Genomic DNA, 27,593 nt, shown 5'->3' with positions numbered 1-27,593 from the left:
CTCCCAGGTAAATGCACCCCGTATGCGGAAGGGTCAGACCCCCAAGGTCGCATGGCCTTTTGAGAGAACTCTCAAAATAATTTGGATCGTCTCGTCTCCGACACCCAAACCTGCACTGTTGCTCTCCAATCAATCAGTTGTAGGGCTGAAGGGCTGCATGTCGGCTGTTGCATTTATGGGAACAACGGACCCAAGACAATGTAATCAGGGTCCGGGAAGGCGGGCGCTAGAGAGCACTGCCACCCTCGGCTCCTGCATCCACCCTTCTTGGACATCAGAAAGCCATTTTGCCTGTTTGGATGAGTATTCGGGCACGTTCATATTGATTGTGAATGGCGAAGAGCTTTCATGGGAGGTTCCGAGCCGTCGGGAATGCCTAGGTACCTTACATTGAAGGATCAATTCTGACGGTGAGCCAAGAATAAAGGCATCAAGGAACTGCCTATTCATTTCTAGAAAAGCATGGCTGGCGTATGTAGGTAGTTATGAAAAGCTTCTCTCCAATGCGACATCCTGATGCATCCATGATTTGGTGTTCTTAAGCATCAAAACGGCTTCATAGCAGTCTGAGTTCACCAGATGAGAAACACCAAGCAGTGACAGGCAGAGACGGACACAAAGAAAGCATAGTTTGCTGGTACAGTGCTCTTGTCTTGTCATAACCCGCGTTGCCCTTTTTTTCTCTTCATTCCTTTCGTTTATGGAGCCGGCGGGATATCATCGTATAGCAGAAATTCAAATGGTTTAAAAAGAGGTTTTCCCAAATATTGCTGCTCGATTCACTCGTTTCGAGGAAGCCAAACTCAGAAAGAAAGCTAAGAAACAATCAATATCTGAATGCTTGATTAAACAAGAGCCACGCCCCCGTTCTTTTACTTCTGCATCATCAACTGGACGAACTCGTTGTCTGTAGCAGCACATGTCAGCCTCATATCATGAAAGGACCACTATTGTGGCCATGAGAAGGGGTAATAGCCTGAAGGGGGTCCTCGTACAGTCGATACGTCCGTCACCGTCCTGGTCAGCCTCACGGATCATCTCGTCAACTTCGTCATCGGTGAGCTTCTCGCCGATAGACGTCATGACGTGACGAAGCTCGGCGGCCGAGATGAAGCCGTTGTTGTCGCGGTCAAAGACCTTGAAAGCTTCCCGGATCTCTTCCTCCGAGTCGGTATCTTTCATTTTCCTGGCCATCATGGTGAGGAACTCTGTTGGAAGCTGTCAGCAAGTCCCAACTGCTCGAGTCTTAATCCAGTCTCGGGTTCGCGTGGGCTATTTTCCTACCGGGAAAGTCGATGGTGCCGTTGTTGTCAGCATCGACCTCGTTGATCATATCCTGCAGCTCCGACTCAGAAGGGTTCTGGCCGAGCGAGCGCATGACAGTGCCGAGCTCCTTGGTGGTGATTTGTCCTGATCGAATACGATTATTTTAGTTTCTGCATTCCGCAAGGCAGGAATTCAAGCGACGTCGTAGCGATCGCAAACCTCTGGTTCTCGGAGAGGGCGGTCGCCGATAGCGCGCAATCGGTATACTGCAGTGTTATGGGCTGGGGTGTAGACTAACCATCGCCGTCCTTGTCCTGTTGATATGGAGATCCTTCATCAGTATCTTGACAGCGTGCATGCAGTCGATGTCTAGCCAATCGAATAGTAGACAGAGAGAAGTAAGGCCATGGAACTTACAAACAAGGAGAAGGCCTCCTTGAACTCGGAAACTTGCTCTTCAGTAAGCGAATCAGCCTGTTGGAGCAATGGTCGATTAGTTTGCGATGCTCGGAATTTTTTGGCAGCCTGAAGCGCGGGGTTGCACTAAAAGCTGGCCTGGCTTGGCTGGGATATGGGAATGAAAGCTCCAAGCTCACCATATTGTTCAGTGTTCACGCACTGGGCGCTGTTGGTTCAAATGCAGGAAAAAAGAATTAGAAGCGTGAAAAAAAAAGCTCCTTGTGAAAAAGGAGGACCTCAGCGAGCGAAAGCGGAAGAGTCCGGCGGGGAATCGGTAAAATTATGGACTGTAGGTACGTTCGTCTTGTTGGGATGGTTGGAGGTGAAGGTTCAAGTTTCCACTGCGAGACCGTCGGTCGGAGGAGCAAATGGAGGATGAATCTACTTAATACCTAGCGCCACTTATGGGTGGGCTGGTATGGAGCACTATTGTACAGTACAGTCCTGGGGTCTAGCCCTTGGAAGGGGATGCCCTTAGGAGGTACCTGACGTAGTAATTAGGTGAGAGTGCCTACCTTGAGACGTGTTACAAAGTACAGTGGTGGTACGTACGGCGAGTAGGAGTACTACCCTGGTTTGAATGGTGAGGGGAAGGCGGCTCTCCAATGTTGCTTCATCCCTCGCTCACGTACAAGACCGAAGGGCGAAACCAGCCTAGCCTACCTAAGGCGGCCCATTCCCACTTCATGTCTCGTCGCCGCCCCTTACGATAAGACTCGTCACGCAACAGCTACCTTACTAGGCTACTCGCGTACCTAACGGAAAGCCAGAATGCAGACCGCCGCGTCAAATTCGCTGGGCAGTAACTCCAACCTCAACCCCTACCCCACCAGGGCAAATACGACGTAGGACGGCTCTTCAAAAAGTGCGCATCGGTCAACTTCTGCGAAAGAAAGTCTTTTTCAAAATCCGATTTATCAACTTAAATATGCGAGCAGACGTGAGGTGGAATATTGAGGGGTAAAGTAACCTCGTTGCTCATCACGTTATCTGGATTGCCAACAGTACCTACCACAGTATTAGCAGGGACCAGCAAGCATGGAGGCAAGGCAGGTAAGCAAGCGAACCGCAACGGGATACGTGCACGGGCCAAGAGACTACTGCCGTTGAGCGGCGTGTCATTGACACTGTGACGTTGCTACAAACCAAACGGCAAACTTGCCAAAGTGGCTCCTTGGCCATGGCGAGGATCTGCTCCGGGTTAGGACCTACCTGGCCTCCATGGCTTGCAGTCCTTGGATCGACCTCATCCTCATCCTTGTTCGCAAGCAGCGGAAGCACAAGTGTCCATCGCCCGACAGGATTCCGAATCTGTGCGCTAGGAGCATAATTACATCAATAAAAAAGCCACACCAATACATGTCAATACAAACAACATTGAAATAAACAAACAAAACACACGTGCACAAAGAAATTGAACGATAAGCGCTTGGCATGCACATCGATTTCGAAAGGTTGAATGAATGACGTTTACCTGAGCTCCAGCTCCAGCTCAAGCTCCAGCAGAGACACCAACCATTACTACTCCGATTGAACAAACGACCGACAACAAAACTCCACTACTGCTTCCGCCCGCCCACCGCCACCACACCACCGCCACTGTCCGCGTTGACCTGTCCGCTCCCTACTCGCGGTCCGCCATGTGGCGAGATCGCACCAACCTGTACATCTCCTACCGCCAGTCGTATGCACACCACCCGGCCAAGCGCACGCGGTATGGCGACTCTTCGGCGATCTCGTCATCCCTGGCCGGAGCCGATCGCTTCGGCGGCTCCGGAAACAGCCTCATCTTCTCGGCCGACGAGGACCGGCGCGGCCTGCTGTCATCCGGTGCTTCGGACGACGGCGATGCAGTGATCGAGATGGACCTGTTGCCTCCGCGTTGGGCCGACGTCAACGACGAGGTCACCGAGCTCCTTGCCGACATTGCGCAAAAGGGCCAGAAGCTCGACAGGCTGCACCAGAAGCATGTCCTCCCCGGCTTTAATGACGAGGAGACCAAGCGGGCCGAGGAGAGGGAGATCGAGGACCTGACGCAGCAGATCACCAAGGGGTTTCACAAATGCCACCAGTGCATACAAAGGGTCGAGAAGATTGTCAAGGACTCGAAACAAACCGGTGGCATAAGCAGGGCTGAGGAGGTCATGGCCAAGAACATCCAGGTCTCACTGGCCACAAGGGTGCAGGAGGCCAGTGCTGGCTTCAGGAAGAAGCAGAGTGCATACTTGAAAAGTAAGCAACCAATCACTCGTGTGTAGGAATAGGATAGCGATTGGCTGCGCAGAACTATATACTAACATATGTTTTCTTCCGTTAAGAGTTAAAAGGTATGGGCGGTGGTGGTGGCCTCAGCCCCGGCGGCGACCGGTCATCTACGCCGAACCCCGCCAACAACTTTACCGAACCGTCAATCCTCGAGTCCGACGCGGATAGATCCTTCTCGCAATCTACGCTCCAGGCAACACAACATCAAAAACTGTTACAATCCAACGACGCGGCGATCCTGCAGCGCGAGCGGGAGATCGATCAGATAGCACAGGGAATCATAGACCTGGCCGATTTGTTCCGCGACTTGCAAACGATGGTCATAGATCAAGGAACCATGCTGGACAGGATAGACTACAACGTCGAGAGGATGGCCACGGACGTCAAGGAGGCCGACAAGGAGCTGATCATCGCGTCGGGTTACCAAAAGAAGACGACCAAACGCAAGATCATCCTCCTCTTGATACTCATAATCGCTGGCATGATCATTCTGCTCATAATCAAGCCCAAAAAAGATTCGGGCGATGGCGGGTGATAAAGCCAATGGCATAATATTTTCCTTTGTTTCATGTTTTATTTACGAGCACCAGGCGTTCGGGGCCATGTAGGATACTGTTCGTTCTATAATCCGGGCAGCGCAGCAATGGCAGATTTTAATTGCCAAGACGAAGAACCTCAAATGAAAGGCTACAAAATGTAGTCCTTGTCGTGGAGGATGGATGACTGTATCTGCCAAATTGGGGGCATGTTTGTTCTGGCGAAATTGCTATGATGATAGATCTTTATTTGACACTGGCTCGACAAGTCTAAACCGACTGACCATGTATTCTACATGAAAAATCTAATATGTACAGAAATTATACACATGTTATATACATCTAAGTGGTAGTACAAATCTTAACAATAAACTTGAAACAAACGTCTCAACGCGTCATCCTCTCTAACCAGCTTACAATGCGAGCAATACTGGCAAAGATTTCGCGTCGATGCTCGATGTATGACATCCCATTACGCTCTTCGGCTTTCATGATCCTCGTTTCTTTCCGTTGCTGTCGTGCCATGCCCTCGACATCAATAATTTGCTGCAACTCTTCTGTGGCAGGCAGTAAAGAGCCACCCCATGCCTCGTTGAAGAGATCTCGCGCTTCATCTAGAGTGTACTGGTTGACAAAGTTGAATTTCGTCATGAAGTGCTGTCGAGGCACCCAGTCGAAACTGAACAAATCAACTAGGCAGAGGATGACGGCTTTTTGAACGGTAAGATCCGGGACGTTGACCCCGGCATTTTTCAAATCAGCCAGGAACTTAACACCTCGGGCGATCCCGTAGTCTGCCGCCGATGATCTCGAACCGAGTCGGCACGGCCTGGAGCGGCGGACAAGTGCACTCTTGAACGCGCGACGAACAATATGCCGCTGGAATCGATGATTGAATATCTTGGCGATTGGGTGGCTGCTGTTCGTCAAGGGTAGGTCGCGAGGGAGTGTCTGAAAAGGCTTGTCTGGCTGCAGTGCGTGGAATGTCGCAGGTACATCGGCAGTTGGTATCCTCAGACTAGGTTGGTAGTCTCTTTTGGCATCCCAGTAGTGGTGAACAATCTCCAGACTAACCTCCTCCAGCCGATCTATGTCTAGTGTGTAGCTAAGTGAGTCCAGAAGACTTTGCCACACACTGGCTGGAGGGGGGTACGGGGTAGCTAGCATCAGACGGCTCAGCTTAAGGAAGTAGTCGGCATCTGGATCCAGGTGACGCTTTCTATATGGCATGTGATCCAGAATGTACTGTGATATTCGGGCGCTTGTTGAGGCATAGAGAGGGATGTCGCTGGCCTGCATTTGGCTTAAAATTCTTGTTGCAACCCGTTTTGACAGAAGGTCCGCGGATGAAAGGTAGTTGTTGTATTGGATGGTCACTCCGTCAAGCGTATCAGCAACCCTCACAGCAGTGAGCATCCGGTATGTTTTCCAATCACTGACGAGCTGGCACGCCTCTCGAATTTTTTCCTGGGCTGCATCGTCATCAAAAACGTCGGGATGTATATCTGAACTTAGCAGGTCTTGAAGCGTGTTCCAGTCCCCAGATGTTGCCATGTACCTAATAGCACGCACGTATCTGGAAGCACCGATCCTTATTCCGCAGCTGTCGAGTTGCTTGAGTCGATGGACTAGATCTGCCGTCGACTTTTCACGCAGTGCGATCGACTGAAGTGATAAAGGCCCAATCCTCGAGACTCCCAATGCGTGAACAAACTGTATGGCAGTCTCAAGAGATATCCATGAACTGGCAAACCATCTTGCCCCGAGGGTATCATTGTATTTTTCGTCGGTTCCAAGAGGCCTGCCACCAAGAAAAGTCAAAAGCGCATTGACATCGCCGCCCACATCCTCTGCAGATCCCTCAAATCCGGTAAACTCCGTATCAAGGCCGGCTGCTCTGACTTCTTGCTCTACTAAAGGCTTCTGTGGGAAGTAGGCTGCAAAGTATCTAATAAACGGTCGCGAGGCTCGAGAACGGGGGCGGTCATTGTGTCTAATGAAGGTATGTCTCCATCTAAGTGCCAGGCCGCAAAGTCCCTGCTCCCAAAAGAAGGGTACCAGGATGTCATATAGTCCCCGATGCGTACTTGTTATGTAGATACTTTGCAGCAGGTTCTTGACATCTTGATCCTCATCCAGAACTGCCGTTTTGAGAACTTCGATGAGTTCTGTCTTGGTGGGAGCTGAGAACGAACTCAACAGCAGATGCCAACGAAAAGCGCGGTTGATTTGGCGACTTGCTAGCAAAGGGTTCATTATGGATCCATAAAGCTGAGGCCAGCGGGTGTCTCGCTTGTCCTGCATCCATACCGCATGACCGAGAAGCTGCTCCAGTAGTGTGTCGTCATGAATAGAAAGGTCCACCACAGTTTGCCAGAAATTCTCGGCCAAGGGATGGTCTGTCTCGTAAAGCTTCCGGCGTCGAAAGAGCTCGCCCAATAAATAATATGCTCCGTCAAGAGACCCAGTTCTCTGACAGAAATCCAGGAGACATGCCCATAAAGCTAGATCCATCTCTCCTTCCGGGCTATCTATTAGCCGTCCTCCATCAGTCTCAGGCCAGGGAGGTGTCGATTCTGCTCTCAACCGTGCATGGTTCTTCGAAAGGCTTTCCCATCTCCCGTAGCCTGATGTACTTGCGGAATCTGACGAGGGTTCGGATGGTGCTCTGATTTGTAATTCATCCTCTGGGGAGTAGTCATAGAAGTCGGAAGATGCTTCGTCACCTCCGTCGAAAGCGTCGAGGTCGACAGTAGCAGAATGCTCCGGATTCGGGGCCAAGGCTGACCTGCTGTTGTGAGAATGGCATTGTGTAAAGTTTGCTGTCTGTACAGCCGCCGAGTTCGAACTTTTGATATATAAAGCTTCACGAAAGATAAGTTGCTGGCCGATCTGTACAGGGCGATAAAGCGAAAGGACCGCAACGAAACTTGGTGTTGAGCGACGGAGATAATGCCTCAGAACGCTCAGTGGCATCGTCGGGAAGAGAAACTAGCAGAGAAGGGTTTGCGCCCGGAGCGCCAACATTGTGCTGGCCGGCGTATGCTCGCTCCCCTGATGGTGAAAATCAGGGCAGGGCAGAGACATTAAGGCTTTGAGCTCAAGGATATTGGAACAGGCCAAGCGATAATGCTTCTAGGAATAATACAATATCCGGGATGTGACTTTTTTTTATAAGTGCGTAGGATAGAATCTATCTCCGTGAACAATCAAGATGCTTGCAAGTCAAATTTCACATGGTCCGTGCTATCCTGAAGAACAAGGGTCCTTATCTGCAACCATAAGTGTGTACTAGGTGTACCTTACCTGCAGGTGGGTAAGGTACCTTGAGGAGCTACTACTAATAGCAAAGGTTCGCACCTTAGCTTTGGTTGCTTAGTCACATTTTGTTTTTGCTAAACCTTTGGCTCTCTGCTTGCCATGCATTCTGTCTGATCCCCTGCCTTGCTCCACTCAGCTTGTCACGTCTGCCATCGCCATTCTCTGGTAGAGGTGGTTCCATCCGCCAGAGAATAACCCATCAAGACATTGACAGTGAAACCTTCACAGGTCATTCCTACCTTCCCAACACGAACTCATCGGGGATTCTACCATTCATTTCTTCTTTCTGTACTTATTTATGGGATCGCAGTTTCTTTCATCCTATTGATTACTGGGCTCATACTGGAAAGTCATTTTCTTTAGTTAACCCGTCCATACGCAGCTGATCTATTTTTTTTCCTCTCCTTCCACATTCGCGTGTACCACTCCGGTTCATCGCAAGGATGACGGAACCTGAGGCTTTCGAAGAAGATCTCTTCGCTGATCTGTTAGTACTACTGGGGATTGATGCGGTCCATCTACTTTTTTTCACTTTCAACATCCATGTGCTTTGTTTTGTTGACATTTGCAAAATCTCTCGCCTGATAGCTATGCCGATGACGCGCCTACAGAGCCCGCAAAGGTCCCGGACAAGCCTGCAGCCCCGACGAACCCTACTCCTGCGCCAATCGAAACGCGTGAGGAGCAACCTCCACCCATTGACCAAAGTGGTCATGACGACTCCAACATGGGTTATGACGAAGACGAAGAAGAAGACGACGATGTAGACTTCAATTTGGGAAATGGGACCTCTTCAGCTCCGAACAACAGTAGTGTGGAGCGTCCTTCACAAACACATGCTGCCGCCGCACCTGCTCCCCAACCTGCGGCAGGACGAGGTCCGAACTCGAAGGAAGATGGGTAAGTGATATTTCATTTCGCTAGTTTGTGACACTCGATGCCTTGCTTCAATGCTCGCCGTGACTCTGTATCTTTTACACCCGTCTATGCACAATAATCCTCTATTGTTCGCTTGGCGCCTCGTACAGCTAGGGATACGCCCAACGCCAGGCCGTGGAGGAATGACCTGGTCAGATACCTGGCAGTTGGAGGATACGTGCAGAAGTCCATTTCACAAGTGGATGCCGTGGAGGTTCGCTGCAAATGGTCTTGTGGCTTGGGTGGCTTCAGACAGGTTGGGATCATGACTGGTCGCCAAGTTTCTTGCCCAGTTGGACTGGATTGAACAGTTACGCCGGTCCTTGAGAGGTCCATGGATCACTATTGCAGAGGATAGCGGAGCGACAGAAAAAGTCGAGCTGTGCCATAAAGCCACCACGGTTGCAGAAGTCGGAGGATTGGGTGGAGGTCTGCCTGTCGCCAATCATCACGGTTCAGAAAAGGCAGAGCCAGCCCAGGTTACATCGGGGCAATGGTCAACCCAGGAACAAACTCTACGTCCTATAGCCACCGGTCTTGTTGAGTTCGGGGACACAAATGGTGCCTCAAATTGCCGTAGCAAGATTGGCAGCGGATAGCGCTCGAAGACACAGTACCTAGCGTCCTAGCTTCATGGTAGCAGAGCCAGACAGAAAGAGCAAGCAGAACCAAGCAGACAAAGCAAAGTTTGCTTCAAAGAAAGAAAAGAAGAAACAAAAAAAACTGAGAAGAATATTCGACAAACTCCTGCCTGGGGCATCCTGGTTGCTCGTCTCTCGTCTCCCGAGCTGTGAGAAGTCTTGGTGGCGGTGCATACGACGAAACACAAGCCCAAATCCACTTGGCTACTAAACCTCAAGCTTGAAGCCTGAAGCAATCTGCCTGGTACGACAAGATCATCAACTAGCTGCGATTAGAACCGACCACAAGGATAAACGGCAAACGAGTCACGTATTTGGCAGAACTGGACATCGGACGGCAGTTGACTTGACTTCAAAGAACCATTGGCTGCACAATACTGCAATTGCCACTCGAATAATGTGGGCATTGATACTCGGATCTTGAGTATTGATTACGGTCACAATTGACAATGACCTTGCCCTTATCTAAAAGAGCTTGACTCAATATTCAAAGATTCCGGCGAACTTGAACAAAGCCAGGGACTTGATGTGCTAGTAGTTACTCCACTAGCTTGGCGCAGACAAGGGCATCTCAAGGGAGACTATGACAGACGATGGCCTGCAGGGCACGATGATTGGCTTGCACTGGAATTGAGCTGAATTTAGCGGAGACTGAGATTGAGACTGACCATAATGTCCTATGTATAGCAAAATGTTTATAGGAGGTCTAAACTGGGAGACGACAGATGGTAAGAATATTCTTTCACCTCAAGCTATCACAAACCAGAAACATAATGAAGACTATCTTGGGACAAATGCGTGCAATTGACTAACTTTTTTTTTTCTGAGCAGAATCACTTCGGGATTATTTCTCCCAATTTGGTGAAGTCATTGAGTGCACCGTCATGCGTGATGGTACCACTGGCAGGTCACGAGGTTTCGGTTTCTTAACATTCAAAGATCCCAAGACGGTCAATATCGTTATGGTTAAAGAGCATTACCTGGACGGCAAGATTGTAAGTAACCGATCTTCCAAAGTATCAGTTGTCGTAATCCACAAATATGTGGCGTTTCTTACTGATAGCACCTTCACCTTTGCAGATCGACCCGAAGCGTGCAATCCCACGAGATGAACAGGAGAAGACAAGCAAGATTTTCGTCGGAGGCGTCAGCCAGGAGACTACGGACCAAGAGTTCAAGGACTTCTTTGCACAATTCGGCCGTGTAGTTGACGCGACGTTGATGATGGACAAGGACACCGGGCGGCCGCGTGGCTTTGGTTTTGTGACTTTTGAGTCTGAAGCCGGCGTCGAAGCTTGCCTGGCGCGGGACCTTGAGATTCACGGAAAGCTGATCGAAGTCAAGAAGGCCCAGCCGCGCGGCAACCTTCGCGAGGAGGAGGAAGCTAACAGGCGGAATGGTGGCCCTGGCAACAAGTTTAGGAAGCAAGGTGAAGGTCAGGTCGACGCCGGCGGTGCCGGGGGTCCGGCCGCCGGAGGCATGACGCCGCAGATGATGGCCAACTACTGGCAGCGCATGCAGCAGTACTTCCAGATGATGCAGCAGCAGATGGCGATGCAGCAACAGCGCAACATGGGATTCCAGATGAACCCCCAGATGATGCAGATGATGCAGATGCAGCAGATGATGGGCCGCGGCGGCCCGGGTGGTCAGAACCCAATGGCTGCCATGGCCGCTATGAACCCCCAGATGATGCAGCAGATGCAGCAGATGATGGGCCAGCAGGGTGGAGGACCTGTCGGCATGCCTGGAGGTGGTCCTGCAGGCGACCAGTCTGGCGAGCAAGACGGCGACGGGGATGGGAACCGCGCACCGTTCAACGCGTACGACCAGCAGTCTTTCGAGGAGCAGAAGTACAACAACCAGCACCAACAGCAGAGACACATGCAGCAGCAACAGCAACGCGGCGGCTTTGGAGGTCCCCAGCAACAGCACCAACAGCAGCAGATGCAACAAGGGGGGTATAATAACCAGCAGTCGTACGAGGGCATGTACGACGACGTACCTCAAAACAACTTCAACCAGGGTGGTGGCCGTGGCGGCTTCAGACAACGAGGCGGGCACCACAACCACTTCAATAACAACAACAATAACGACCCCGCCAACGCACCTCCGCCGAATGCTCCTACTGGACCCAAGAATGCTGGCAAGCCAGGCTCAAACTACCGCGGCGGTGGTCGGGGCATGAGCAGAGGCTTCCATCCCTATGCCCGCGGCTAGAGGACGACCGGGAGACAAACCGGCTGCCGGGTGGATGTCTCCATGTAGCTGGTATATACGGCGATGATGGCTGGGCGATTTATGTGGACCTGTGGCCTCCTTGCCACTCTAAAAGGGTTGCGTCAACATAATGAACGGGTGTCTCATTGGGCAAACCACTGAACCATAATGGAACGATGCCTGCTCGTTTTTTTTTTCTCTTTTGCAAGCAGAAATGGTCATTGCTTTTCCACTATCATCTTCTTTTATACGAGATTTGCTATTCATAGGCAGCACGGACTCTTTTTCCCGATGCGTTTCTTCATCACGACAATCCCTTGTTTTTTTCTTTTTTTTTTTTCTTTGCCCCTTGTCTGGCATTCCAAGGGGTGCCGATGTTTCTGATATAACACTGCATATTTTCTTTATCATCATTGATCAAACTGCCTATTCCCGTTGCCTTAATTTTGACTCCCTTCCATTAGCACAGCGCCCGTTTCGTTCGCAGCCTACTGGATACCGCAGAAGACTAGACTTGGTGGTGGACGTTGATACGGATGGTACTGTCAACTTCGGGCCAGCGATGACTGGAACTTTATACTTGTACTTTTTTTTTTGTCTCTTTCTCTCTCTTTTCCTACGATGTCTTGGTTGTTTGTTTCGAACGAGCGGCTAGCAACTATAAATCGTGAGTGGGGGTTCTGGAGTCGGATAACAAAAATAAAAAAATAAAAAATGGCAAAGAGAGATTGCAATACCAAATATTGGGCAATAACCGCCTCGCGATTAACAAAGCAATATATCAAATCAGCATTGGCATTAGTTGATGAAGACGAGACAGTTCTTCCTGATTTGCCAATGTGAAGGGCAAAATTTGACAAGCATGCAACTAATCGCAGCAGCGTCTAACTCCAGGTTTCGAGAGAATGTACAATATTACTCTGGATCCCGTGGTGGTTCTTCACTTCAATACCATCAGATGCGGTCAGCTTACATTATGCAACAACCAAACAGCTAGCTCCCTTGCAGTTTTTCAAATCATCCGGCATGTGTCAACAACAACTAGACTATTTACTTGTACAACTTGGTGAAGCCCTCGGCTGGGGGCTGAAGCCAGTTCCTCTCGTCGTACAAGGCATCCTGTCCCTCAATCACATGAAACGTGTAGATTATCCTACCCTTCTCGCTCAGGTTCTTCTCACTCTTGTGCAGCAGGTTGCCGTGGATCAATACCAACGACCCGGCCTTGACCTCTCCAGGGACGTAGGCATCGGCGTGGGCACCAGCAGCAGCAGCAGCAGGCTTCTTGTCCTCGCCGTACTGGTCTCCGACCGGGAACCTCGGCCCGTCATTGTCGGTCATCTCGGTGCCGCCGCCGGCACCACCGGAGCGCACGAGGCGCCTGTCGATGGGGGCCCAGCGGTGCGAGCCGGGCAGGAAGCTCAGGCAGCCGTTGTCGAGCGTGGCGTCCTCGAGGGCGTACCAGAAGCCGACGGCCGACGGCGGGTTGGTGTACAAAAAGGTGCTGTCCTGGTGCGGCGGGACGGCGCCGCCGATCTCGGGCTGCTTGCAGATGATCATGCTCTGCAGGCAGCGCGGGTCGCGGAAGCCCAGGTCCCGGGCCACGGCGGCGGGGCGAGCCTTGGCGACGGCTCTCTTCTCGTCGTCGTCGTCGTCGTCGTCACCACCACCCAGCAGCTTGGCAAAGGGCGGGCTGAGAGCGTGCAGGTAGTGGCCGATCTTGTTGACGGCGCGGGACTTGTCCTTGGTCAGGTTCCCGGCGTCGTCGACGGCGTCCTCCTCGAAGAAGAAGCGGATCTTGTCGCCCGACCCCAGGAAGTAGTCGTCTCCGACGTGGTCCTTGCCGTCCTCGCCGCCCGTGCGGAACTTGGTCATGGGGTGCGTCGAGAGGTCCAGGGACTCGAGGAGCCGCGACGTCTCGGCCAGCAGCGACGAGACCGTCGACGGCGGCAGGGCATCTGGGACGATGAGGTAACCATTCTGGTGGAAGAAGTCGAGTTGTGCGGGGGATAGGCCCGGGGTTGGGGTTGAGCTGCTCATGGTGATAGAGCAAAGTGCTTTTAATTCAATTCGAAGGGCTTTTTTGTCTTATAGTTTCTTGTTTGTTTTTTTTTATTTTATTTTTATTTCACTTGTTAGTCGTTTCAAAAGGCTGGCTCATTTTGATCCCCCGTGACTTGCGCAAACGGATAGATTGCGTACGTTTACAACAAGAACTAATAGAGTGGGGTTTTTTGGAAGGCTTCTAGAAACGGGCTTGGCTTTTACGCCGGTTGCTGCTTTCAGCGAGCCGATGGATGTGGAAAATGGGCAGTTAAGAATGTGGAGTTCCACGAAGCTGGTCATAAGTGAGTAGCGGAGTGGGTTAAGGAACTTTACTAGACTAGCATAAAGCAGCCAAAGCTGAATGAACGGTCGTGGTGCCATGGGTTGAGCAAGGTCTACGCAAACAATCTAGAACCAAGGTAGTCAACTCTACAGAACAGAGCAAGTCACAGCTTATGTACGAACCTCATTTTTCAAGGACATACACGCCCGTTACCCAATACCTTGTCGGGGTTGTAATCAGGCTAGCTCATTCACTCACGGTTAATAGCTCACTAAAATATCCTGTGGCTTTTAGTTCGACTATGCAAACGCCAGTGTCCATTTCTGTATTACGATATGCAGGGATATACATGTATTATCTCGTAAAATTGACCCTCACTTTCTTATATTCGCCGCTGTCGTAAATGACTTCGCCAACCCGCATAATAATTTAAATTCGTAAAAGCCGCCTATTATTTGTACGTACTGTTGTTCCTCTAAACACCACTTGGCACCAAGAAGTGCTAATATATGCAGATGTGTACCTAGACCGCCACTCCAGCTCGCACCCCAGAGCAACAGCCCATCCGTCTCAAGATCGGCAGCTCTCGGTTTAAGCGTGCACAGGGTCTCGGAGAAACTCGTAATCACCTTCTGATGGCAGAAAGTGAGCCGAGATTGGGAACACCGCCGCACACAAAAGACAAAAGGCAGCGCTAACGGTCGTCATGATCCACGATTTGTCCAGACTCCACCCAGGCACCGAGAACTTGTCATCATTATCAAAGATGTATGCCTGTTACCCATCATTAGTATTCTTTGCGCCATATGCAGCGTCTAAAACAAGCAGCGCGGGGAAAAAAAAAGGGATATACACACAACCGTCCCCATGGACATGAGCAACAGCGTGGCGATGCTAGCCAAAAGGCTGCTCAGTATCTTCCAGCCCGTCACGCGCTTCATCTTGCCGCCGGCCATGATGACCAGAAACCCGACCAGGGTCGCGAGCTCAACGACGATGGCAAGCGACATGAGGAAGCCCGTGGTGCGCCATATGCTGCAGAAGCCACGTTCGTCCCCGGCGCAGTCTTCACGCTCCATCGGGAACGACCGGCAGGTCGGCGAGTCCGAGAACGGATCGATTCCAGAAGAGCAAGTCTTGTGCAGGCCGATATTGCGCGTTATCGAGTGCCCCTTGATCGAGGTTATGTTGTAGCTGATCCAGTTGGGCAGGACGATTGACGCCAGCGTCATCGCGGTCGCTGCATTTTGTTTTCGTTTGGTCGTGGTCAGCTAGGAGATATACCTACGCCGGACTAAAGCAATAAAAAAAAAAAGGATATATCTCGGCTATAGTGTAAAATATGTGTGGCTTTTCAATGTGGTGCAGTATCGCACAAACTGAACTGCTTCAAGAGCATACTTTGCTGGTGCTGCTTTGGGTGGCTATGACGTGCTGCTTGCTTGATGCGAATGGAAGCTCCGCAGTTCGCTTGTCATGGGTGTAAACCAAAACAAAACCGACGTACCTGATGCAAACGCCACCAGCGCTGCACTGTAAACCACCGTCCGCGTCATCTTACTCGATAGAAATAAATGTAGTACAGCGTGTCACGTTGTGATATTCAACAATGTCGGCCGACTTGATGTTGAATTAAATGGTGAAGGATGCCTAAGGAAAAAGCAGAAGACGAGAAGAGGGTGGCTGGCTGATGGGTCAGCTTAGCAAGGTAACGGACCACTTTAGTGACCTGACTGAGGTGCTGACGTCTGATATGGGGCATGGACGCGCCATCATTTGGGCGGGGTTCAGTTTTGGCAACTTTCCCATTGTCAGCCCGTCTTGGTTGCCTGGATGCAGGGTAGGTAAGTCTCGCAATAGCGACTCCACCTAATCTATACTCCCCAGGCCTTGTTATCATGGAAACGAGACGAAAAAAAAAGGGACTATCCATATTCCGGTTGTGCTGTGCCATTGCTAGGTAGTTATGTATTCATTTTGTATTATGAATACTCCTGCGCGGCTCCGAGATAATACCTGGCAACGAGTTCATTCCCTGCACAAGAGCACAGTCGGCGAGCAGGTAGGTACTCGAACAAAATCAAACACTCTATTTCATTGTTCTAAAAAGGTAAATAGGTTTGTATGCAAGATGTTCATCGCACGCGTGGCCTCCCGGGCGTCGATTACACAAGAAATATTGATCTCGCTCGCGCCTAAACAGATGATGCGTGCGGATTAGCAAGGCTCGCGACTCAAAAAGTTACAAGGGTTCAAAACGTCCACACAGCACTTACCTTGTGAGATCATCTCGATATTTACGTTATGCTCTCCCAGGGTAGAGAACATCTTGCCAGCAACACCATGCATGTTCTTCATATCCGCACCAACAAGACTCAGAATGGCCATGTCGTGCAAGACACTGACCTCGCCACAATCCCCGAGTTCGGCGCGCGCCTTGTCAAAGTTGCCGCCGTTATCGCTCCCAGAATGAATCGCCATCGAGACGTGCACCTCTGATGTCGAAATCAGGTCGACCGAGACCTGGTTCTGGTCGAGGATGGAGAAGACGCGCGCAAAGAAGCCATGCGCGATGGATCGCTTATTAGAGTGGACATTGATGACCGATATTCCGTCCTTGATGGTTACCGCGGTAGGCCTCTTGGGTGTCTTGCGCCCACTAGAATGATGGTCTGACGGTCGCGACCTAATAAGCTCCTTGCCGGGTGCAAAGACCGGGTCTGGAACGACAATTGTGCCTTCTCCCCTGGGGTTCTTGACGTTTTTGATGCGAATCGGGATTGGTGGGTCGGCCTTAATGACCTGGTCCATTGTAAGGTGGTGAATCACTTCGGAGCCGTAAAATGTCAGCTCTGCGGCCTCGGACGGTGTGATGGCCCCGATCAACCGTGCCGTAGGCACCTTGGTCGGGTCTGCAGTGAAAATGCCATCGACTTCCTTCCACACCTGTAGCTCCCCTGCCTTAAGCCCCACTGCGATGAGCGCTGCGCATAAATCTGTGTAGCCGCGCCCAATGTCGCCATCTAGTAGACTACCCGGAACGTTGCCGAAGAAGCCTGTCACTATGGGAACTTTGTCCCCGCAGGCCAAAATCTTTTTTCGGATGACGGCTGCGGCGTCACTGTAGAATGTATGGTCGAGCCGCTTTGCTCCGTCGTAGCTGAGGGCGTCGGATAGATCCACATATTGTGCATCGACGTTCTGAACTCGTCAAGAAACGGGGAATTAATACAAGAAGCAACCATCGGCAGCCGTCGTCGGTGACAGGACGCCCCCTCAAAAAAAGAAAAGAAAGTTGCCACAAGGCTTATATGCGACGTACCCTGTCTTGCAGCAAGCAGGCCATGAACCTGCAGCTCAACTTTTCGCCAAAACTAGCAACGCGGTCTTTTGATCTCGCATTGACCTCGAGGTGGAAGCGTTTTGCTGCCACGATGTACTCGCCCAGCTCTAAGCACTCGTCTTGTATCTCCTTGATCAGCATTGCGCACCGGCTTGCATCTCTTATGAACTTCTCCGCCGCGGCGACATGGTCGTCGCATATGTCCTGAATTATTCTCTTCGCCTCGTCGATTAGTTCGCACTGAGTAGGTTCTATGCTGATCTCGAGGCTCTTCAGTCGGCGAAAGACTTCTAATAGTCTAATCATCAGTGGGGTTGGTCAGTCAGTATGTTACTCATCTATAAAATATTGAGAGGCCCCGAGAAGGTATTGGCAATGCGATGGGCCATTGACAAAGGGGAGAATCGGTGGGTAATGAAAACAACGCACCGGCTTGTGGTTCCAGTCACCTTCTTCCCAGAACTCCTGGCAGAGCAGACGACCACGAGCTTATTGTTTCGCAAGTAGGGCTGCACAATGTCCTCTGCGATCTTGTCCGGGAACTTGCCGACGCTGGTGCCGCCAAACTTTTGCACCACCCACCCATTCTCGCTGTTGTTTTTCATCGTGGACCAAGCCATCTTGTCAAGCGGAATGGGTTGTGTCGATGCGCAATGATGTCTCTAATTTAGTCTTTGGATGACAGTTGAGAAACGTTTTGCGCTAGAACCAGTCACACAAAGTCGAATGTCTGTGTATACTATGTAAATGACGGACTGTTGTTATTGTGACTCTAACTCTTGACTGCACCCTAAAAAAAAAAAAAAAGCCTTGGTTGGAAGCGATATCGGACGGAGGGGTGTTCCTAGCTTGCGACAGGGGTTTCAGCTGGGGTGTTGATGTGCTTTTTTTGGAGTCAATTGGTTACTCGAATTGAACTTGGAAAAATATCGGGTCAAACAACAAAGAGAGCAAAATTTACGACCAAGAACAGTTGAGAGACGAAGTTTTCCACGAAAAGGGCTCAAGTACGTTACTGTAGGCTAATAGGTAAGGCAGGCATTCATCTGCATAAAGTTACCAGTCTCGCAATGCGACCTGGGTAGACGTATCCGGAGTAGGTACTTTATGATGCAGAGCGAACCTCCAACTTACTCCGTCAGCAGAGGTCGATAGTGGGTGTCATTTCCATATCTGGAAATCGTGGGTGTAGGTACCTGGGTATTCCAGACCTGTACATAGTAGTACATACTACGTAGTATTTGCCCGGTCAACCAACAAGCAACAGGCCTGGAAAACCCAATTCCGGTCTGATTTGATTGATTCAAGCGGGATTATGTATAATTAGGGGAAAGTATCCAGATTTCAATGACAAAACATGTCAGGCCCTAAAACCTTTCATCCTGTTTGTTGGCTTAGCAACCTAGGTACCTACGAAGTACGGAGTAGTCTGCAATACTTGTCGTGTACTTGCTCAGCTCTTTTTAGCTCGGTCGAGACTTTTGCTAGATATACGTAGGTGGTAGGTACCTCATAAACCTAAACATATACATTAATTCATTGGCACATGTAGGATACCCCCTGCACGCAGGTTACTCCAGAACTACCTGATAAGAAAACCCAGCGTCTTTGGAAGCACGCGATTGGAATACGTAAAAATATCCCCCACACATTTTTCCTCAGTGGCATTCTACCAAACAGGCGTCTCGGCGCTTTGTCTCGGACACTTAGTGACTGGCGACCTTTGCTTCTTTATTTTTCTTTCTTTGTTCCGTTAGTCAAATTGCATCTTTCGGGCTTTCTTCCGCCCTGCCATACTGCATTTGATCAAAGTTGTATTTACAGGTAACTTTGTACCACCGGTAGGGGGGAAGTTCCTGAATTGGAGGGGTCGTGGGAGGAATGTGGGGGTTCTTCTTGGACAATTCTTTACCCACATGGGGGGGAATGCAAATGACGAATGTTAAAAACACATAATCCCGCCAGTTGTCTACTAATACCGATGCTTTTTTAAATCAGCCTCTAAAAACCGAGCTTGCATCGTTTGAGAACTGGGCAATGGAAGTAAATTTGAGAACAACCTCCATAGAGGTAATGTTAGGCAGCACAACTTTCTCAAATGTTCCAGTACACTTAAACGTCACGGTTTTTGCAATTATCTTGCTCACACAATCCAGTCAGCAAAACAACACCTGATACTGGGGGCAGCGAATTATTGCCGGTCCATGCGTGCAGTATTCAGACGGCTACTTCGTATTTTAGTGCGAAGGAATATACCTTATTCTCAGGCAGTCCACAAGGGGAAATGGTTTTCACATTGGATGCAAGGTCTGTTAGAAGCTATGCAGTTGGAAGGTCATCACAAACCCGTAGCCATTCTCTTCTCCATGTAGTTTTTGCTGGTTCCCAGTTGGCTGGTCTGAAGATATATGTGAGTATGCTTCGTTTGGTTCCTGCTCTGTTTTAACTCTTACAAAACAACAATGCCAAGATGCCGAGGTGTGAAGTTCCTCGAACCCTTTTTACCCAGGAGGGCCAAGTCATCATGCTTCGTGCCCGGTCCGGTGTCATGGGCCTTGCGAGCACCGCCGTTTCTTCTAACTGATGACACCCAAATGTAATCGAGTGGAGTGTCGTCGTCGTCGCCCCATTTCCTATTCCCATCACCAAAAGTATGTTATCAAACAGATTGCACCCATTATAATACAACGATATATGAAAAAGAAATGATGCACCCATCCTCATCAATGTCAGCTGTGACAAAAGCAGCTCTATCACGAACCGAAACAAAGGAAACAAGCCAAACGCTCCCCCAGCCGGATGCCCGTCAATAAAAGGTATATGCGGCTCTATTTCGACAAATTACTCCTTCTCCGATGGCTTCTTTGCATCCTTGTCATCACTCTCCTCAACATCCTCCTCCTCCTCGACTGCCGGCTCCTCATCCGTCTCGAGCTCCTCGGATATCGCCTCCGCCTCCGTGATGGTAGGCGGGGGCCTCTGCTGGGACGGGACGTCACCGCCGCTCATCTGCCACTCCATGAGCTTGCTAAAGGCACTGTCTGGGTTGGCGCTCAGCTCAGTGTAGCTTCCAATCTCAGCGACCCTGCCCTCGCTGGAAAGCACAATGATCTTATCGCTCCTCTTGATGGTTGACAGGCGATGGGCGATGCTGATGGTGGTGTTGCGTCCCTTGAGCAGCTGGGCGAGCGCAGAGTTCACCAAGGTCTCCGACTCAGCGTCGAGCGCTGACGTGGCTTCGTCCAAGATGAGAATATCCGGGTCCTTGAGCAGGGCGCGCGCGATGGCGATGCGCTGCTTCTGGCCACCAGACAGCTGCGCGCCGCGGGCACCGACTTGCGTCTCAAGGCCATCGGGGAAATCGCTGATGAAGCCGCAATTAGCCTTTTGGGCCGCGGCGATGATCTCGGCCCTAGAGGCTTCGGGTCGGCCATAGGCAATGTTTTCCGCGACGGTGCCGGAGAACAGTACTGGCTCCTGGGCCACCATGCCAATGCGCCGTCTGAGGGACTTGACGTTCATCTTGGAGATGTCAACACCGTTTATGGTGATTGTTCCAGACGTGGGGTTGTAGAATCGTAGTAGCAAGCCTGCCACGGTCGACTTGCCACCACCTGAAGGTCCGACCACACAGACATTGCTACCGGAGGGTATCTCGAAATCCAGTCCATTAAAGATCGAAACGGCTGGGCGGGTCGGGTAGGCAAAGCACACGTTGGAGAATTTGATGGGTCCCTGTGCCGACTTCACCTTCAGTCCAACAGTCTGGGGAATGGTAGGCTTGCGATCTTGAAGTTCAAACAGACGGCTTGCGGCACCAACACCCTTCATCAGTTCCGAGTAGAACCCTGATACTCCGAAAAGGCTGGATCCCGCAAAGGCCGTGTACATCATAAAAGAAGTAAGGTCGCCAAGAGACATAGATCCCGACCGAACCAAACCTCCTCCAACGACCAACAAGGCAAGGATGGTCATGTTCCCCGCCCATCCCGTAGAGCCGTAGAAGGTTGCAGCGACAAACGACTCCCTCTTGCCCAGAGAGAAAATCTTCCTGATCTGGCTGTTGTATCGGTGAACCTCTTGTACTTCACCGGCAAAAGCCTGGCTTGTCTTGATGTTTCCCAGACGCTCCTCGGCGATCTTTGTCAGTGTTCCCAAGTTTCGCTGAATCTGCCGACTGATGTTGCGGATCATGCGACCGTATATAAAGGCACCGATAGCGATTGGCGGGAACATGAGCAGCAGGATCGACGTCAGCTTGGGGCTAAGCCAGAGCATTGCACAACCACCAGCACATCCGCTGACAATTGAGCGCATGCCATCCGAGACGTTCTGCGTGATGCTCTTGCCGACGATGACACTGTCCGAGCTGAGACGCGAGATGAGATCACCTACGCGGTTGGCATCGAAGAATTCGGCATCCTGCGTGTACGTGCGACGGTAAAGCTGCGACCTTAGGCGGGCAACGACACGCTCGCCGACAATCCGCAGCAGAATGATGCGGCCAAAGTTGGCCACAGCACCCAGGGTCAAGAAGGCACCAAATGCCATGAAGAACTGCGTCAGGGTAAGGCCGAAGATGCGGGTGCTCTCTACATCGCCCTTGGTCGCCAAGTCAAGGATTCGCCCAACCGAGAAAGGAATCGACATGGTGACGCTGGACGAGATGAGAAGAAAGACAAAGGCGATTGCGAGCCACTTGAGCTCTGGTCGTGCAATCTTGAGCAATCTCCATATCTCACCCATGCCGGCCTTGGAGGGCTGTGCCTTGCTTTCCTTGGATAGACGTGCGCTCATGTTGATCTGGGACGCCTTGAGTGCCTTTTCGCTTTTTTTGAACCCAAGAGACTCAAGCCCGTCGTCGTTGGGGTTCGCGCTGGGTGTTGTCACATCTCCATCCTTCTTCGCTTCCGCGTTCTCTACAGCCTTGCTACCTTCCCGTGAATCCTCTTGCAGGCTCGTCTCCTTGACAGACTGCTTCCATGACGTTGGGGTCGTCGAGAATCGCTGCAGGATGCCTGAGGGCGAGCTGAACCGGTTGCCCAGGCCTAGAAATGAGGTGGGCGCCTTTGCCGGTAGCGTGCTGAAACGCGAACCCACTGGCGCAAAGTTGTTCGCGCTCGTCAAACATGTCGAGGTAGCGGCGGAAAAAGGTCGAGTCGGCTGGGCCGGAATCTTTGAGCATGTCCAAATGGCTGCACTGGGCAGCAGCGGCTCACGGAGGGGTATTAAATGAGGACGCGCGGAGACGAGTAGTTGTGCTGAACCGGTAGCTCCGAGGTACGGGAGCAGCACGGTGCGCCGCACCGCTCCCGAAACCATTTTGTCGGTTATTGGGAAGAATATTAATCGAGGGCTCCTTATCGGGGAAGAAGCCTGAAGTTTCTACAATTCATGGCCAAGTGAGTACGAGGGATTGTCGCCGGCTGGTCGAATCCGATCTCTTGACAAGGGCTGATTCAGTAAGAAGAAACATTGAAATAAGCATCGGAGGAGAGAAAAAAAAAAAAGTGAATGACGGAACGAGCATGTAAAGCAGCGCCCCACACCCCTGCACATCATTTTCGGAGCTACAACCGTCAGTCAGTCCGAGGCGCATCCACCCACCGTGTACCTCGGACATCCTTAGCCTTTTTGATACAGTCAGTCACAGTAACAGTCGAAATTTGAATATAAACGAAACTGGACTTTATTTATTTTATGAACGTATGTTGTATGAATATTTTATCTTTTACCCAAGTTTGCCTGATTCCTCTTTCCTGTTTATCACAGTACCCAAAACATCGGGAAACTTCGGGTGTTGACCAGTGCTTGGGAAGCTCTAGCACCGAAGGGGTTAATTGACGTATGTGGTCTAGTCTAGTTAATGTAGTACAAGCCTCAGTTTGCATTTCAAACCCAAGTCCACGTCATCGAAGTCCATCATTAAAAGCAAAATTTGAGAAAACAAGAGAAATAAGTGTCAAGACGTTCTTGCCTGGAGAGTTTATTCGGTATTGGTGTTTGTGAAAACACACCAATGTGTAAAGTAATTCTTTCGTCCATACCCATCAAAACCACAACACCCAATGATTAGTCCAGAACTAGATACAAACACCGAGATATCCTCGCAAGCAATGCGCACACTTTTGCCGTGGTTTTCGACAGAAAAAAGACACGGCATACGACCAATCTTAAAATACACTCTTCCTAACTTCGAAAAGTGTTTTAACTCCAACGCAAAGTCATTTACATGGAGTTGAAGAAATCTTCCACGACGGTTCGCAACGAGCAGAGTAGCACACTACAACCATCAAGCGGCTTCTGTCTTGATATCATTGCTAAGCATTTCCTTGACATCGGGGTCAATGCCATCATCTTTGCCAAGGTCCGGGAACTCCTCTCCCGACTCAACACGGCGACGCTTGTTGGTGTTGCCGTTCGTGGGCACTGAGTGATATTGGGATGCTATGTTGGAGAGCATCTCGATTCCCGAGGCCATCGGCTGTGCGCCCGTCGGTTGCTCGGTGGCCGGTACAGGCTCGGGAGGAGGCGGTGCAAAGCTATCGCTGTTGTCATACATATCACCATCTGCGCCGGCCGAGGGTGGAGTAAGAGCCTCAACCTGGGGCTGAGCTGGGTCAGGCGCTGGTGGTCCATCCGGAGCGCCGCCAAGCGGTACAGAATTGTCTTGCATGCTGAGTCCGGACATGATGGCCATCTCGACGTCACTCTTCTTTGCGTCGATGGCTTGCCTGCGCGATGACAGCTCAACAAGCTGGGCCTCATCCGCTCGAAGAGCTTCTCTGTTAGAGTCAAGCATCTTCTCTAAGGCACCAATAAGCTCCTTGCGTGCCTTGACGCATTCGGCAACGGCGCCCTCTGCAGTTGCCAGAGTCTTGAGCAACCCATTGAGCCGCGCAGCGTAGACGGGCGCAGTAGGTACCGGGTTTGCAGGGTTGGTGAGCCTTTCATAGTCCTGATTGGCAGCACTGATGGCAGACTTCATGGGCAACTGCTGCTTGGAGACATTTTGCTGCGGAGCCACCAGGGCACTGAGCTCAGATGGCACAGAGCCACCCGACCCAGATAGACCTGAAGCGCCAAAGCTGGAGGATTTTGGTATGCCCTTGGCCTTGTCCAAATCTTTTGTTGCGGGAAAGGTCAGTAAAGCATGTCATGGGATCGAGTGACGAAGGGACAACTAGCTAACCTTCTAAGCGCGCCTCGATCGCAGCTTGTATGGCTGGCTCGAAGATGTTGCGGTCCTTCCAGACGTCGATAACCCGTCTGAGCTTGTTCTGGACATCAGAAGAGGCACCCTTGTAGGCCACAGCTGCAGCCTCTGCAATGATTGGCGAGAATGCGTTGACAAAGTCATCCCGATGACGAGCTTTTGACTGCTGTGTAACCTCTAAAATGACAGAGCAGATCAGCAAAGATGTCAACAGAGTGTGGTAGAGACGGTTGCCCATAATAGGGACGAGGATGTTTTCTTGCGGGGCATTGGTTTTTCGAAGCATGTTCAGAGTAGGTTCTTTCTGGTGGTTTTGGCTTGAATTGAGAGACCTCAAGGGTAGTAAGGGGGGAAAAAATAAAAGTGTGAAGCAGACCAAAATATGGTTGTAGGCAATGTAAGGTATGTATGTATATACAGGCAAAGCTCACACTCACCGTTTGCTAGGTACACGAGGTTAAGACGTTTGGAGCTTGGAGACTCCTTAAGTCTGCCGAGCCACAACTGTACTGTGCGGTCTGCATGACGCCTATATAAAGCAAGGAATATCTATGGTCAGTCTTGAAGGTCGAATGAGGCAGGCCACTGGGGAGATTTGGTTTGGTGCACTAGGTTTTGCTGGCTGCGTGCTTTGGCCAAATTGAACCCAGGCAAACACGGGGGGAAAGGACAAACGGAAAGAGATGCAAAAATGCGTCAAGCTGAATAGGCATGTCCTGAATTTGCATCTGCTATGTGCTCGCTTTTGCTTACCCACACACACACACACACACACACAGGTAAGGGAAATAAATAAATAAATTAAATCGAGGGAAAACTTACCGATGGAACATGATCCATTGGGCAGCAGTTGCAATGCTGTCGTGGCTCTCATTGAGGGCCGAGAGTTTGGCCAGCACAGCGTCGTCTGTGTAGGCCATCCTTTTGTTTGTGGATGTATTTTTTTCCCCTTGTTGGAATTGAAGTTGATTCCAAGCGCCGAGGGGTATAATGGAGCAGGAATGTATGTGGCGGAGTTTTGTCAAAACGATGGGCAATGAGAAGGATAAAATGAGCCGAATGTGTGCCGGTAGAATGACCTTAAAGGCAGCTCAGAATCAAAGTAGATGATGATCTTTGTGTGGTTTTATCTTGAGGAAGACAACCAATGATGAGGCTCTTTTCTCAATCTACAGGATCAGACCAAGCTTCCTGTACAGAAGTGGACAGGCAGGTATCTGGAAAGGGAGCTCCAGCTTTGGCAGTGTTCAATCCAAAGGCAAGAAAGGGACTTCGACTATATGTGCATCAAGATCCGCAATTGAATGTTCAGTCCGCTGCTTCAGGACAGGTCGGTCTATGGCCCCTGACAAATCCCTTTTTGTGTGATGATGCCAGCCTTCTCTCTCCTCTTCTTTTGTTCCCAATCGCAAAAAGTCAGTGTCAAGATTGATCAGAGTCGCGCTTTTTATTGGGGCGGGACGGGAAAGAAAGCGCGCTTGATTCAATTGAAAGTACAAGCCGCATAAAATTGACCCGCTTTATGTCCCAGACACCTCCCGCATAATTGCATATGACCCCAGTCACCGCCAATTAAGCAACACCTTGGCCCCATCAGATCAGCCAAGGGAACCTAAGGTACCTGAGGCTGTGTCGCCAGGCCGTAAACGCCGTGCGGTAGCTTGGACCATGCGAACTGGCGCAAGCAAGTAGATGCACATGTGCTAACGACAACTGCTAATTTGTACCACTACACTTTGCAAGACAAATCCTCCTACGATCATCAACGGCATTAAATCCCCACCAGCCGTGCCATCTTTGTCGCATACACATTCTGGATCCTCACAAGGGTTGATTCCCACACATCCCAGTTCTGCCACCTAATCAACATCACACCTTGTCTATCAACATGGCGGACCGGTTTCCATCCCTCGATGAATTTGATTCGGGTGGTGAGTGGCACTTGATATTGTTACCAAAAGAATGAATTAAAAAGACTTCTAACAGTTGCCCAAATTTCAGTGCAAACCGAAGTCAAGGACACATCAGCAGAACCATCTGCCGACGATTTTCTGGCGCGAGAGAAGGCGCTCTTGGGAGACGACGCGAACCAGTTCGCAACCGTCGAGGATGGCGGCGATGATGACGATGATGACCTGCTGGGTGGAGGTGGTGGCAACTCTGGCAACGCGGAGTTTGAGAGCCAGTTCCCAGACCTAGCGAGCCCAAACTCGGTAAGCCCAACCCATCTCACGCGCCGTTCGGTTCCAGTCTTCGTGCAGCGTTGCTGACAATTCACGGCTGCATATACAGGGTCTCGGTGCTAGTGGAGCCATTACCGGCCCATCAGTCAGCTACAACTCAGGTTTCGGTGCCTACACAGAGGAGGAGGAAGAGCCCGAGGTAATCAAGGAGTGGCGGCAGAAACGGGATGAGCAGAACGCCAAGCGGGCCGAGCAGTTTGCACAACAGCGCGCCGAGACGATCAAGGAAGCGCAGCAGAACATTGACGAATTCTACGAGAACTACAACAACAAGAAGGAGAAGACAATCGCCCAGACTCGCAAGGACGCCGAACAATTTCTCAAGAACCGCGAGGACACCACATCGGGTGGCACCAGCTGGGAGCGCATCTCTAAGATCGTTGACGTTTCTGGCAAGGGTGCCAAGGGCGGTGCGGCTGGGTCTGGAAAGGAACGCTTCCGTGAGCTGCTCACGAGCCTGCGGAAAGATGAGAAGGCACCGGGTGCCGAAGGTTACTAGTGCATGAGTATGTGGTGTTCTGGGCTGTACTTGAGCGGTTTGGCCGATCTTGAATCAACCAAGCTGCATCAAGCTGTAAGTGCAGGTCGGTAATAGTGGCCTGGGGTTGCTCGCTATAGATATATGGCCCCCAAAACCTTCATCATGTCGTCCATTCGACATATCATTGTATTTTAGACGTTGTGTTTAGGCTGTCAACAAAGGCCTTGGCATCGGACATAAGGCATCACACAGTAATCACGGTTATTGATGGGCGTCCCCGTTCGGTGAAAGTGTGACTGACTCTAGTAAAGTGAATGCTGCAGACTTGCCTCTGGAGGCATTGTTATAGGCTTGA

At 50.8% G+C, this 27,593-nt stretch overlaps 9 protein-coding genes across 9 annotated transcripts; 3 read left to right on the top strand and 6 right to left on the bottom strand.

Moving 5' to 3' along the window:
- Positions 1 to 329: 329 nt before the first annotated feature.
- PgNI_05962 (calmodulin) lies at positions 330 to 2,215 on the bottom strand. The gene is made up of 6 exons (XM_031125991.1): positions 1,863 to 2,215; positions 1,684 to 1,740; positions 1,565 to 1,580; positions 1,285 to 1,410; positions 996 to 1,208; positions 330 to 907 (listed from the first exon to the last, which is right to left on the bottom strand). The coding sequence occupies exons 1-6, from the start codon at positions 1,863 to 1,865 to the stop codon at positions 873 to 875; spliced, it is 450 nt and encodes a 149-aa protein (XP_030982089.1). The 5' UTR covers positions 1,866 to 2,215; the 3' UTR covers positions 330 to 872.
- A 569-nt stretch (positions 2,216 to 2,784) lies between these two features.
- On the top strand, positions 2,785 to 7,684 carry PgNI_05960 (uncharacterized protein). Its single transcript, XM_031125989.1, has 2 exons — positions 2,785 to 3,957; positions 4,044 to 7,684. Exons 1-2 carry the CDS (start codon positions 3,366 to 3,368, stop codon positions 4,523 to 4,525), a joined length of 1,074 nt encoding a protein of 357 aa, XP_030982091.1. The 5' UTR covers positions 2,785 to 3,365; the 3' UTR covers positions 4,526 to 7,684.
- PgNI_05961 (uncharacterized protein) lies at positions 4,914 to 7,502 on the bottom strand (the record flags this gene model as incomplete). The annotated part of the gene is made up of 1 exon (XM_031125990.1): positions 4,914 to 7,502. One exon carries the CDS (start codon positions 7,500 to 7,502, stop codon positions 4,914 to 4,916), a length of 2,589 nt encoding a protein of 862 aa, XP_030982090.1.
- Positions 7,685 to 7,995: 311 nt separating the features above from the next.
- Positions 7,996 to 11,995, top strand: PgNI_05959 (uncharacterized protein). Its single transcript, XM_031125988.1, has 4 exons — positions 7,996 to 8,334; positions 8,436 to 10,134; positions 10,238 to 10,401; positions 10,487 to 11,995. Exons 2-4 carry the CDS (start codon positions 10,086 to 10,088, stop codon positions 11,624 to 11,626), a joined length of 1,353 nt encoding a protein of 450 aa, XP_030982981.1. The 5' UTR covers positions 7,996 to 8,334; positions 8,436 to 10,085; the 3' UTR covers positions 11,627 to 11,995.
- Positions 11,996 to 12,676: 681 nt separating this feature from the next.
- On the bottom strand, positions 12,677 to 13,666 carry PgNI_05958 (uncharacterized protein; the record flags this gene model as incomplete). The annotated part of the gene is made up of 1 exon (XM_031125987.1): positions 12,677 to 13,666. One exon carries the CDS (start codon positions 13,664 to 13,666, stop codon positions 12,677 to 12,679), a length of 990 nt encoding a protein of 329 aa, XP_030982980.1.
- A 605-nt stretch (positions 13,667 to 14,271) lies between these two features.
- PgNI_05957 (uncharacterized protein) lies at positions 14,272 to 18,010 on the bottom strand. Its single transcript, XM_031125986.1, has 5 exons — positions 17,728 to 18,010; positions 17,278 to 17,596; positions 16,232 to 17,156; positions 14,813 to 15,195; positions 14,272 to 14,729 (listed from the first exon to the last, which is right to left on the bottom strand). The coding sequence occupies exons 1-5, from the start codon at positions 17,916 to 17,918 to the stop codon at positions 14,547 to 14,549; spliced, it is 2,001 nt and encodes a 666-aa protein (XP_030982787.1). The 5' UTR covers positions 17,919 to 18,010; the 3' UTR covers positions 14,272 to 14,546.
- A 2,129-nt stretch (positions 18,011 to 20,139) lies between these two features.
- Positions 20,140 to 22,620, bottom strand: PgNI_05956 (uncharacterized protein; the record flags this gene model as incomplete). The annotated part of the gene is made up of 1 exon (XM_031125985.1): positions 20,140 to 22,620. One exon carries the CDS (start codon positions 22,618 to 22,620, stop codon positions 20,140 to 20,142), a length of 2,481 nt encoding a protein of 826 aa, XP_030982786.1.
- Positions 22,621 to 23,590: 970 nt separating this feature from the next.
- PgNI_05955 (uncharacterized protein) lies at positions 23,591 to 25,600 on the bottom strand (the record flags this gene model as incomplete). Its single annotated transcript, XM_031125984.1, has 4 exons — positions 25,337 to 25,600; positions 24,952 to 25,043; positions 24,491 to 24,691; positions 23,591 to 24,423 (listed from the first exon to the last, which is right to left on the bottom strand). The coding sequence occupies exons 1-4, from the start codon at positions 25,432 to 25,434 to the stop codon at positions 23,591 to 23,593; spliced, it is 1,224 nt and encodes a 407-aa protein (XP_030982789.1). The 5' UTR covers positions 25,435 to 25,600.
- A 569-nt stretch (positions 25,601 to 26,169) lies between these two features.
- On the top strand, positions 26,170 to 27,510 carry PgNI_05954 (uncharacterized protein). Its single transcript, XM_031125983.1, has 3 exons — positions 26,170 to 26,445; positions 26,516 to 26,727; positions 26,807 to 27,510. The coding sequence occupies exons 1-3, from the start codon at positions 26,403 to 26,405 to the stop codon at positions 27,254 to 27,256; spliced, it is 705 nt and encodes a 234-aa protein (XP_030982788.1). The 5' UTR covers positions 26,170 to 26,402; the 3' UTR covers positions 27,257 to 27,510.
- The last annotated feature ends 83 nt before the right edge of the window (positions 27,511 to 27,593 follow it).

This window comes from Pyricularia grisea, chromosome I (assembly GCF_004355905.1).
Source record: "Pyricularia grisea strain NI907 chromosome I, whole genome shotgun sequence".
Taxonomy (NCBI): domain Eukaryota; kingdom Fungi; phylum Ascomycota; class Sordariomycetes; order Magnaporthales; family Pyriculariaceae; genus Pyricularia; species Pyricularia grisea.
Note: the sequence above shows the minus strand (reverse complement) of the source record. Positions and strands in the feature narration are given on the sequence as shown.

Excerpts from the sequence above, each read along its gene's own strand:
- PgNI_05962 (XM_031125991.1), bottom strand. Across the intron at positions 1,209-1,284 it reads CGGCACCATCGACTTTCCCG|AGTTCCTCACCATGATGGCC; the intron begins GTAGGAAAATAG and ends AGCTTCCAACAG. Across the intron at positions 908-995 it reads CGGTGACGGACGTATCGACT|ACAACGAGTTCGTCCAGTTG; the intron begins GTACGAGGACCC and ends GTGCTGCTACAG.
- PgNI_05954 (XM_031125983.1), top strand. The coding sequence starts at position 26,403 with ATGGCGGACCGGTTTCCATCCCTCGATGAATTTGATTCGGGTG. Across the intron at positions 26,446-26,515 it reads CGATGAATTTGATTCGGGTG|TGCAAACCGAAGTCAAGGAC; the intron begins GTGAGTGGCACT and ends CCCAAATTTCAG. Across the intron at positions 26,728-26,806 it reads ACCTAGCGAGCCCAAACTCG|GGTCTCGGTGCTAGTGGAGC; the intron begins GTAAGCCCAACC and ends CTGCATATACAG.
- PgNI_05959 (XM_031125988.1), top strand. The coding sequence starts at position 10,086 with ATGTATAGCAAAATGTTTATAGGAGGTCTAAACTGGGAGACGACAGAT. Across the intron at positions 10,135-10,237 it reads AAACTGGGAGACGACAGATG|AATCACTTCGGGATTATTTC; the intron begins GTAAGAATATTC and ends TTTTCTGAGCAG. Across the intron at positions 10,402-10,486 it reads ATTACCTGGACGGCAAGATT|ATCGACCCGAAGCGTGCAAT; the intron begins GTAAGTAACCGA and ends TCACCTTTGCAG.
- PgNI_05960 (XM_031125989.1), top strand. The coding sequence starts at position 3,366 with ATGTGGCGAGATCGCACCAACCTGTACATCTCCTACCGCCAGTCGTAT. Across the intron at positions 3,958-4,043 it reads GCAGAGTGCATACTTGAAAA|AGTTAAAAGGTATGGGCGGT; the intron begins GTAAGCAACCAA and ends TCTTCCGTTAAG.
- PgNI_05957 (XM_031125986.1), bottom strand. The coding sequence starts at position 17,918 with ATGGCTTGGTCCACGATGAAAAACAACAGCGAGAATGGGTGGGTGGTG. Across the intron at positions 17,597-17,727 it reads GTGACTGGAACCACAAGCCG|ACTATTAGAAGTCTTTCGCC; the intron begins GTGCGTTGTTTT and ends ACTGATGATTAG. Across the intron at positions 14,730-14,812 it reads TCATGTCCATGGGGACGGTT|GCATACATCTTTGATAATGA; the intron begins GTGTGTATATCC and ends GATGGGTAACAG.